This window comes from Lissotriton vulgaris, chromosome 10 (assembly GCF_964263255.1).
Source record: "Lissotriton vulgaris chromosome 10, aLisVul1.2, whole genome shotgun sequence".
In the NCBI taxonomy this organism is placed as follows: Eukaryota; Metazoa; Chordata; class Amphibia; order Caudata; family Salamandridae; genus Lissotriton; species Lissotriton vulgaris.
In genome coordinates this window covers 405,893,480-405,904,749 of record NC_141698.1, presented here as the reverse complement: position 1 = coordinate 405,904,749, position 11,270 = coordinate 405,893,480, and the positions used below count along the sequence as shown (strand labels likewise).

Below are 11,270 nucleotides of genomic sequence, written 5' to 3'. Positions count from 1 at the left end.
GCTTAGGGGACGCCTGGAGAATGACGATTGGGCCAACTTTATTGATTCATATGATATTGTCATCTTCCAGGAAACCTGGTCAACCGTCCCCTTGTATAAGTTGGGTTACCTTAATTTTTCAAAACCCGCAATTAAGAGCCCCAAGGGTAGGGCCTCTGGTGGTCTTACAATCTGGATAAAAAATAATTTGGGCTTCCATGGTAGGGAAACATCGGTGGCGTGTGCAGATCTGCTATGTATTTGCCTGTGTAAACCCAAAACCCCAGATATTATTATTGTTGATGTGTATGCCCGTGGCTGTCAGGGTGGGAAAAAACAAGACGTCTTGGACGATCTTGACCTTTTATTTAAGAACTTCAGGTCCGATCAGATTGTAATTGTAGCGGGAGACCTAAACACCTCCATTGAGCCCATCTCCTCTTTGGCAGAGGATGTGGGGTCTGAGGAGGACACTGTTTGGGGTATTCCCCCGCTTACTATTGCAAAGGGTGTTAAGGGTACTGAGGCAGCTATTCATTGGCTGGGCTTTTGTCTAGAATGGGGCCTACGGGCCGCCAATGGACGTACACGATCTGATTGCCTTGGGTCCAACACCTTCGATAACGGCTTGTGCTCAAGCCGTATCGATTATATCTTGATTAAAATTGAGTGGTGGTCCATCGTACAAGATATGGCGATAGAGCCCCGCCCGGAGAGCGACCATAATCCCCTTTCACTTGGGATATTGGTCCCAGGCATGGGGGCACCTGCTAGGAGGACCAATATCCTAACATCCGATGTTATTCTGTGCCACAACAGGCGCCGTGTTAAATGGCCTAGAGTTCTGGAGGACCCCGTACTTATTTCTAAGATTGAGGAAGAGGTAAGGGATGTGTGGAGTAGGATGTCTTTGTTATCTTCTGCTGACATTGCGGACCCCACAATCACTAATCTTCACGAGGAGTGTTTTTGACCCTTAAAAACCTTCTCACGAAACCATCCAGACCCGCTAAAACTAGAGTCTACAAAAAATGGTACAATAAGAAGTGTAGAGATGCCCACAGCAGCTTATTAGCTGCTGTAAAGACCCGAAACTCCGATGCCATAAGGACGACAAGGCAATGCTATAAGCGTACCATTCAGGCTGCTAAGCGTGAATGGGATTACTCTTACTGGCTTGATCTCCTAGGTACATGCGATTCCCCCAGTTTAACGGATTTTTGGCTTATTATAAGGAGGAGAAAGGACCCTGCCGCCCAGGTTTCAGCAAATTATGTCTCCGCCCAACTGTGGGTGGAATTCTATTCTGCACAGTTTAATGACCCAAACATAGCAGCAGTCCCTTCGATGGAAACTACACTGATGTGCCAAACCCCACACACTGGAGACAGACTTTTATTTTTGGAATCTGATACTATACTCGCCCTCGAGTCAGTCCAGCCGGGTAAAGCTCCTGGCATTGATGCTATTCCCGCTGATGTTTTTAAACTTAAACCTGACCTTTGGATCCCATATATAACCTTACTGGCAAATAACATAGCTGCAGGGGCCGAGATTCCTCCCTCATGGAAGGGTGCAGAAATTCTGCCAGTTTACAAGAAGGGTGATCGCTCCCTCCCCAACAACTATCGTCCCATTAGTTTGATTGATTCAATCCAGAAAATTGTGTCGAGAATGATCTTAGCAAGAATCCTGGATTGGATCGATTCAAACAACATACTTTCACCTATGCAGGCGGGCTTTAGGTTTGGGACGAGTACAGTCGACCAAGTATTCCGGTTTACACTACTCTTTTGGAAAGTGGTTCTGTTGGGTGGTGGTACGTTATACGCTGCCTTCGTTGACCTCAAGTCGGCTTTCGACTTGGTGCCAAGGAAGAAGTTGTGGGAGGCCCTTAGCCGCATGGGATTTCCGCCTGAGCTTTTGATCCTAGTCCAGCGACTACACGAGGACAATTATGCCCAGGTTAGGTGGGGTAGCCAGGGGCGGGTGACCAAGCAATTCCCTGTACAACGTGGGGTGCGTCAAGGCTGTGTCCTGGCCCCCACGTTGTTTCTTTTATTTATCAATCAGGTTACACAACACTTTATTAACACACAGTCGGATGCCCCCATGCTGGGTGGTCGTAAGTACCCCATGTTGATCTTTGCAGATGACACCCTCCTGCTTTCTAAAACTAGAGCCGGGCTTCAGGTAGCCCTGAATAGCTTTTCCGAGTTTTGTAGCAAAAATGACTTACAAATAAATGTGGACAAAACCAAGTTTATGGTTTTTTGCAAGAAAAATCCCCCTAAGTGTACCGTTTCTTTAAACGGAGTCCATATTGAGCAGGTCAGGGTAATGACATATCTTGGTGTGACCCTTGATCACCAACTTAGCTGGAATCCTCAAGTGGAAACGTCCAAACTTAAATTTAATAGGTTGGCTGGCTGTTTGCTCCATGAACAGAAGAACTCCCTTACTAGGTGTGTTAGCCCCGTGCTAAAAATTTTTGAGGCGAAGGTCATCCCTGCAACCCTTTATGGAGCAGAAGTTTGGGGTCATAAGAATCTCTCCAGTTTGTCAACTGCGCAGAACAGGTTCTTACGGAATCTGGTTAGTCTCCCTCAGTCCACTCCTACTAAACCCCTATTATTGGATCTTGGCTGCAGACCAATCGACGAGATGGCCCAGTATCGGGTGGTGGCCTTCTGGCGCCGCATCTGGACCTCTCCTGAGCTTGGCCTGTATACCCAAGAGTTGGAGGAAGTAAAACTCATGTGGGGAGCAAACAAAATACAATGGTTTTGTTTAGTTAAAAATGTATTGAATCTGATGGGTCTTCCGGAGCTTTGGTCCAACCCGGGGGGGGCAGCTTTTCCCTCCAAACTTGAGTTTAAGGCACTCTATTGGGCCTGGAGAAAATCAATCCTTGTAAACCAATCCCTGGATGCTAACATAACTGGCTCCTTTTTAGTGTTTAAGGCTGTTCCCTCATTAGAACAGTACTGGGACCTAATTACAAGTGTACCAGATCGTAAACTATATCACCAGTTCCGAATTGGCACCTTGCCCATCAATTCTTTTACAGCAAAATGGGACATGTCTACAGGAAATAAATGCCATTGGTGTACAGACCAGGAGGAAAGTGTTGGCCACCTCTTCTTTGGTTGCCCTGCTTACCATGCACCAAGAAGTAAGTGGTTAAGGCCGATCTGCTTGTCTCTGAACAGTGGCGGCTTCCGAGACGCACTCCACAAACTCCGTGTTATTAGATCAGAATCCGTAGTGGTAGGTGTTGCAAAATTTTTAAAATGGGCCTGGCTGATCCGTTCCAAGAAATTGGGTATCCCTGTATGTTGAATGTTCTTTTATTAATTTGTACATAGCACTCAGTATTGTTCTTAGCGGAATTAATTCTTGTGCAAATTATCTTTGTCCCATCTGTTTTTATATACATATGGCTAAAGTATTTTTACGTTTTTTTAGGAATTTTGTGTGTACATTATTATATTGCTGGAGTGTCTTTTTATACATTGTGTATGATTGTATTCTTGTCTTTTATGAATTTTTAATTCGAAATAAAGACTTATCGAATCGAATCGATAATGAATGATAGATGTTTATGGTTACCAAATTCAATGGTAAAAACACTTAGGGGCTAGATGTAGGACCCTCAGTGTTTGTAACCCACAATTTTCATTTTATTGCAACTCAGAAATTGTGAGTAGCAAACACTGATGACAACAGTGTCTAAGACACTGTTTGTGATTCCCAAATGGATCACAAAGGACCTGCTCATCAATATTCATGAGACAGGTCGAATTTTGTGACCCATTGGGAATGGCCGGCCCTCACAGTGATGGTGGCCTGCTGGGGTCAGCAGACCACCATGTCTGTGACTGCTTTTCAAAAAGCAGTGTTAAAAAAAATGCAGCCTGTTTTCTTTAAAGGAAAACGGGATGCATTTAAAAAATAAAAATTATACGTTTCACTTTCATTTTTTTGGACAGGCAGTGGTCCGCGGGACCTCTTCACATTTGTGACTGGTTTACCATCAATTTGAAATTGGTGGTAAATGTGATTTTTTTGCGTCCACATTTGCAGTTGCAAATCAATCTTACATCCCCCTGCGACTTGCTATTAGGAAGAAATACCTTTGGCACTCACCTTCCTCATAGTGACACGCAAAGCCTATTTTGCAAGTCAGTGACAGGTTAACGACTCGCAAAATAGGTTTTGTACATGCTAACCCTTTGGTCGCAAATGGGTTCCAGTTTTGACTGATTAAAATGGTCATACATCTGGTCCCTAGTCCTATTTGCACTTGTAAGTTATAACTTGGTAAAGGGACCAGGGGGTAGATGTATCAAGATTTTCGTTAGCGATTTCTTAATAGCGAGTCGTTGCGAATCGCTATTAAGAAATCGTTAAATGCGATGTATGTATGTTTCTGCGACTTTCTTGCGATTCCTTAAAAGTCGCAATTTTATTTTTAGAATTTTATGCGACTTCTTAATTTGCGAATTTCGCAAATTAAGAAATCTCAAAAAAGCGTGAATCTGCTGCTGCCAACTACAAAATAGCTGAGTCATACTCAGGAAATGGGCTTGATTAGTTTCACCTGCATGCCTGAGCCACACCCAGTGGCAGTTGGAAACCTGTTTGGCTGGAGAGAGGAGCTGCTTGACTACAGGATGGAGGCTGTAAATTCAGAAGGAGGCCCCTCAGCAGAGAAAAGGAAAAGGAAGCAAAAGTTTTCTGAGAGGGAGGTGGAGACACTGGTGGAGGAAATGGCCTCCAATCATGAACTTTTGTTTGGAAAGCAAGCCAAATATGTTCCTGAAGTCATGAAGAGGAAGTTATGGCTGGAAATCCAGGAAAAAGTCAATGCAGTTGGTGTTATCCTAAGATCAATTGATGAAATTAAAAAGCGTTGGTACGACATGAGGCTGAGGGCAAAGGAAAAACTTGCTGAGAGACTAAAGGATGCCAATAAAACTGGTGGAGGATCTGGAAATGTAGACCAACCAACCCCACATGAGGAGCTCATTGAATCTACAATTCAGCATGAAAGTGTTTCCGGAGTCTCAGCCATTGACAGTTCTGATCACACAGTTGCTGAACATGGTAAGCAGGATGCTTGACTTTTTCATTGCATAAGTTAGAAGCATGAGTGTATGAGTGTGTGAGCATTATTCCATGTGTTTAATAAATAACAGCACTTAAATGTGAAAATTGATCCCCTTTTTTGTTTTACATTACTGCATACTTATGATATGCAGTACATTTAAGCTGCACCAACATACATGCATCTGAATAAGTACACAATACTACCTCTTTAGTTAGCTTAATTTAATAGTTATGAAGCACACAGACAGGCAAGCATCTCATGTGACTCTTTCTTTATTCCCAGATCATGTTGTAGATTCACATGATGGTGATGGGGGGCAATCCTCACAGGAACATATTACAGCCCCAGAAGAAGTAAATGTCAGTGATGAGCATGAATCATTGTCTTTTATGAGAAGAAAAAGAAAAGCAGTTGCACAACTGCAACCTTTTGAAGAATCAGATGATGAACCTGAGGGATCAACAAATAACATAAATGTGTCAGAACAGGAAGTTATACATCTTGACACAGTTAGTGATTCTGCTTCAAGAAGATCATATTCTAATAATAATACCAGGAGAAGCAGGGGAGAAGTCACAGAGACAGCAAATGTTTTTGCTGGTTTGGAAAACAACATGCTTTCAGTGCAACAAAAACAACATAAAGCATTAAGGTCAATTAATGCCCAACTAAATAAATTAAACAAGAGTAACAATAAGGTGGGTGATGGTATGAGGCGGATGGCTGACTCCATGGACAGACTTTGTGTAGCATTTGAAAGATCAGAGTCAAACAGAGTGAGGGATTCTCGCAGTCATAACATCAGACTACAGAAGTACTATGCAGCTATAAATAGTCTGTGCACTGTGACAGCACAGAGTAATAGGCGAAGCATTGCCATGCAACGCATGGTTGGTGAATGCAGTAGAAATGTTGCCAAAGGGCTGGATAAAGTATCCCATTCTTTTGAATTATTAAAAACTTGTCAGAAAGGGGCAAGTGCGTTCTTTGAGGCCATTGAGTCTGAGGACACTTCCAGTAGAACCAGCAGTAACCCTACGCCCACTTTGGACACCCCTGACATGAGGAGTGGAAGCCTTGGTAGCCAACATACATCTGTGAGGAGAAGTGGCCCAGGCCAACGCAGGAGTAGCAGAAGGGGAAAAAATTAAAAAGAAAATTCAACATATATATTAATAAAAGAGAATGACACTGTGAGAAAACATTCTCAGATGTATGTCCTGTGGATTAACAGGTTCCAGGTTTTTGTTACCCATGTAATTTTGAAAAATTAAAGGTTTACATAATGAAAACAAAGATGCTATGTTTTTATTTCTTACCTAGAAATAATTGTTAGTAATTTCTGCACGCCTTTGTCGCCCAGCCACAGCTCCTAAACCTGTAGCACATCTTCTTGGTGGAGGGACATCATCATTGTCTGAAGATTCAGGGTCACTCACTTCACATTCTGTTCCCTTTCTAATAGCCATGTTATGTAGCATAGCACAACTTGTAATTATTTTGCAACACAATGATGGCTTATATTGCAAGGATCCTCCACTTTTATGGATTCCTCTGAACCTGCTTTTCAAAATCCCAAAAGTTCTTTCAATAACTCCACGTGTAGAACGGTGTGCCTTATTGAATCTCCTTTCATGAATGTTACTTGGATTTAGATAAGGTGTCAAAATGAAATCACGAACTGCATAGGCGCTGTCTCCTAAATTGTAATTTCAGAAATGTGACAGTTTTAAAAATAGATTGACAAAAGTTTTAAAATTGATTTTGTGTTTTTAAGTAGCACTTACCAAGCAGAAATCCATCTCCAAATTCACCAGCACTCAAACGTCCATGTAATCCACTGTGTCTAAATATATATGAATCATGAGTGCTTCCTGGAAATATTGCAACAATGTCAGTAATAATATATTTAGCATTACACACCATTTGAATGTTTAAAGAGTGGTAACTTTTCCTATTCCTATAAACATGCTCAGTTGCAGCTGGAGGTGTAATGGCAATATGTGTCCCATCTATACATCCAATTACATGTGGAAAATGGGCAATTTGATAAAAATCAAATTTAGAAATTTGGATATCTTGAGGTGTGCTGGAGAAGTAAATATGATGTTGCAACCTGTTCATCATTGCATCCAAAAATACCCTAAAAAACCTTGAAAAAGCAATCTGAGATACTCCTCCCACCTCTGCAATCACCCTTTGAAAAGATCCTGAGGCAAGAAGGTGCAGGGAACATAAGACCTGCACATGAGTTGGTATAGAATGTGTCCTGTGTGTCTCATGCTCCAAAAAAGGCTTTAACTCCTCAATTAAGTCCAAAATGGTATGTGGATGCAGTCTATATTTCTCAAAAATGTCTTCTTCAGTCTGTTGAAATAAGGTAATCCTCAGTTTGAAAATCCTTTCCTGCCTCTGTCTCATCTGTGCAAGAGCTTGGATGCGCAGTCTTGTAGCTATCAGGTAAAGTTCAGCCATGGTTGTGTTGAAAAAATCAGTTGGGGCTGTCTTTTAAAGATTCAAAAAAAATTACACCTGGTTTGAGTTAGTGTTAATTGCGAATTCTTATTTTGCGATTTGCCGTTTTTCGCTATTTGCGATTCTTTGATACATTTCATAGCGACTTCTTAAAATGCGATCATGCAAAATAGAGAATCGCTAAGAAATATTCGCACAAACATGAAAACGCAAATAACGAAACGCAAAAAATAGCGATTTCTTATTTTGCGCTGTGAAAAAACACATACATCCCGAAATATGCAAAATATTCATTAACGATTCGTTATGGTCAAAATTCTGCGAATTTCGGCCATAACGAATCGCAAAATGCTTGATACATCTAGGCCCAGGTTGTGAATTTCCTTAAAGAGCTTACCTTGTTTTCCCAGTATTCAAACAACACCAACTACTCATCCCATCTCTTAAACATAATCCCAAATAGCATCTCTCATTAACAGTGATTCTTCTCTAAAACAGATTACTCCTGTTGTGATGCTTAATTTGAATCCTACAGTGCTTTTTTAACAATTGTTCATCTGTCCATCTCACACACATGCTTAGAATAAGCATGTTTCATGTAAGACATGTCCCCACTTCGCTGTAGGCGCCAGTGCCAGAGGATTACTGGGTTGACATAAATATACCTACAGCTGCAAGTATTTACGATGGCATACCTTACACAAACATGAGTAAGATATGCATTTTCTTTTTTTACTTTTTTTTTTGTTGATCAATGCACATCAAGTTCACTTTTGGCGAATACAGGATCACAAGCAGCCGCGGTCCATGCAGGTAACAGCGGTGGGGCCGTGTAAGGGAGTATTCCGAGGGACGATGCCAAGGGAAAATTAATTATTTATTTAATTTTCCCTCTGCATCCCCCACTGTTCCACAGCATTCCCTCTTTGAGCCGCCACTGCATACTGGTAATCTTGCTTTGATACATTGTCAGAGGATGAACAGTGTAATACCTTATTGCAATTACTATTATGGTAATTGCATTGTCTGGCCCCTGGCAGTGCTGGATGGAACAAACGTTCCTCGCACCATGCATTCATCACTGCACAGAACTATGAACTTTTCTGCTGCATAGAATTCTGCTTGCATTTCACATTTTTTTTTTATAATTTGGGACTGACAGAAGCAAAACCAGCAGAAAAGGGCTCAGAGTTTTTAATACACTGTAGAATAATGAAATAGGGAATTCATTCATCCCTGATGCTCATAATTGTAAATGTAAATGTAGTTGATTTATATAGCGCTGTATCACCAACCGGTTTCTAAGCGCTTGCTTTGGGAACCCGTCCTGGTTTTTCCCCTGTGAGATAACCCATTACTGGGCACCCCCAAGGTGAAAGCCAGGCATCCCGCTGCGAGGGGCCGTCGTGGAGATTAAGCAAGCTATTGCCCACAGTTGCAGAGTGGGACTCCATGATTGGAATAGGCACCGAGGCGAAAATTGCCAGGTCCGGGAAATTTGAGCCCAGGACCCACCGAGGCGGGGAATTGACCCCTGGTCCGGGCCAGACCTCTGCATCAGGGTCTGCCGCTCCAACCACTTGAGCCACACTTCTCCACCCTTCTCATAATCAGACACATTTCAGCAAAAGGAGTTCCTCAAATAGCTAGCCCGCACTTGGGCTCCTTAGAATTTTGGTTTCAACCCATGTCCCATATTTTAATTTTATGGCTTGATTGGTATGACAGTAACCATTCAGGAGGACAACACATGTTCAATATCAAATACCTTTATATTTTTAATGCAGTTCTTGAAAAATGAGTGTATTATGTTGATTGTTTTATTTATTTTATGCTTAATTGTTGTGGTTTCAATAACCTATACACAAAAATATTAACTAACTAGAAAAAAATAACCAATACCACTAATGAGGTTTTTGCATACGAATTCCTCCGACATGCCCACTTGTCTTATAATTAGGACATCAAACAAGACATTTCTAAAGGGTGCCGACTCATTTATGCACTATATACAGGCCCAGTGCAAGAACGGCATTTAATGAATGTGTCAACCACACCAAGATACAATATTTGTGAGTCCTAATTTAGTATTTAAGAAAATAACAGGTGTACTCTTTGGCAAGCTGAGCAGGTTTTCCAGGAAGCATTGTTTAAACACCACCAATGTGGAGACATTAACAATCACCAATATTACATTTCCAACCCACACATTTGGCTTGTGGCATTCACTTGGAGGATATGTTAAGCTCTTTCAGCCTTGTGGCAAACCACAAGCAAACTACATCGATCAAGTGTTACCTGTAGAGAGCCTTTGTATGTTAGTTTGTGTCTGAGCACGGGCTGATGCCGGGTAATAATTAACAGTCACAATTTCCACGAAATTATTATCTAGTTGCAGAATATTACTCAATGACTTGAGCTGACTGAGGGCCAAAACGTTTGTCTTTGATAAGTTTATTTACAAAGCACTTACTAAAAAGAAAAAAAGAAAGAGTAGAAACTATCGAGATCTGTTTGTGGTATCACCACCAGTGTTCTATTTGAGCTGCTGTTTGCAGGTGGGTCTCCCTAGCCCTCATATTTGGTGACCAGCATTTATTTAGGTAAAGCAAGCTTTGATCCAGAGCATGACAGGGCATAACAGTGAAAAATACAAAAGGGGTGGCGCAGCACGGCTCCAGAAATTCTTCTTAAACTAATACCTTAACTCAAGGAGCTGTTCACGAATTTCTCACCAGTGGGCCCATAACACTGAAATTCATTCATTCACACATCTACTCTGCTCCGAGGATTCAGTGAAGACCAAAGGAGAGCCGCCGGGCTATAGCGGAGTGTCTAAACTTAAGATTTTATTCATTATTTACATCTGCAGTTTTAATTCTAATACCATGGTTTTTCTCTAAAGGAAATACTTAAAACACCCCACCATTTATTTTCGATAGATCAGCTAGTAAAAGTTAACTAAAAGACAACAAGACCTGCATAATTTTCCATTTATTTAATTTTTTATTTAGAGATTTATGGGTAGATGCATCAACGTTGTCATTTGCGATTCCTTATTTGCGAAAAATAAGGAATCGCAAATAAGGAATCGCAAATGGCAATGCATCATTTATTTCGCAATTTTATTGAGATTCGGTAAAAATCGCAATTTTTACCGAATCGCAATAAAATTGCGAGTTTCAAATAGCGAATTCGCAATTCCCATTCATTCCTATGGGCTGAAATGCCCATTGAAATGAATGGGAATTGCGAATTCGCAATTTGAAAATCGGAATTCAACAAAGTATTTCAAGGGTGGAGAGGGGGGTCCAAAGGACCCCCCCCCTGCACCCATGAAATGCACTTTTACATGTAAGTTACATACACACATGTCCTAAGGACATGTGTGTCTGTAACTTAACAGTTTAAAAAAAGCATTTTTGTGCTTTTTTAAAGAATTTAGCAAATTATCACGAGGTTCAAACTCGTGGTAATTTGCACTTGCAATTGTAAAATTCGCTAATTTTTTAACAATGATGCATTCCATTTAAGGAATCGCACAATTGCGATTCCTTAAATGCAATCGCATTTAAGAAATTCGCAAAATTAGCGAATTTGAACAAAAAATAATGATGCATATCAAAAAGCATTTTTGGAGTCGCAAACGGCCGATTTTAAGGAATCGCACCGTTTGCGACTCCAAAAATGCCTGATGCATCAG

General features: G+C 41.2%; 1 protein-coding gene across 1 annotated transcript; it reads left to right on the top strand.

Moving 5' to 3' along the window:
* The first annotated feature begins 4,751 nt into the window (after positions 1 to 4,751).
* LOC147685305 (uncharacterized) lies at positions 4,752 to 6,243 on the top strand. The gene is made up of 2 exons (XM_086939776.1): positions 4,752 to 5,088; positions 5,375 to 6,243. The coding sequence occupies exons 1-2, from the start codon at positions 4,752 to 4,754 to the stop codon at positions 6,241 to 6,243; spliced, it is 1,206 nt and encodes a 401-aa protein (XP_086795902.1).
* Positions 6,244 to 11,270: the final 5,027 nt, after the last annotated feature.

What these genes read in the sequence shown, in the direction of transcription:
- LOC147685305 (XM_086939776.1), top strand. Translation starts at nt 4,752, where the DNA reads ATGGCCTCCAATCATGAACTTTTGTTTGGAAAGCAAGCCAAATATGTT. An exon ending in TCACACAGTTGCTGAACATG is followed by an intron (nt 5,089 to 5,374) that starts GTAAGCAGGATG and finishes CTTTATTCCCAG; the next exon opens with ATCATGTTGTAGATTCACAT.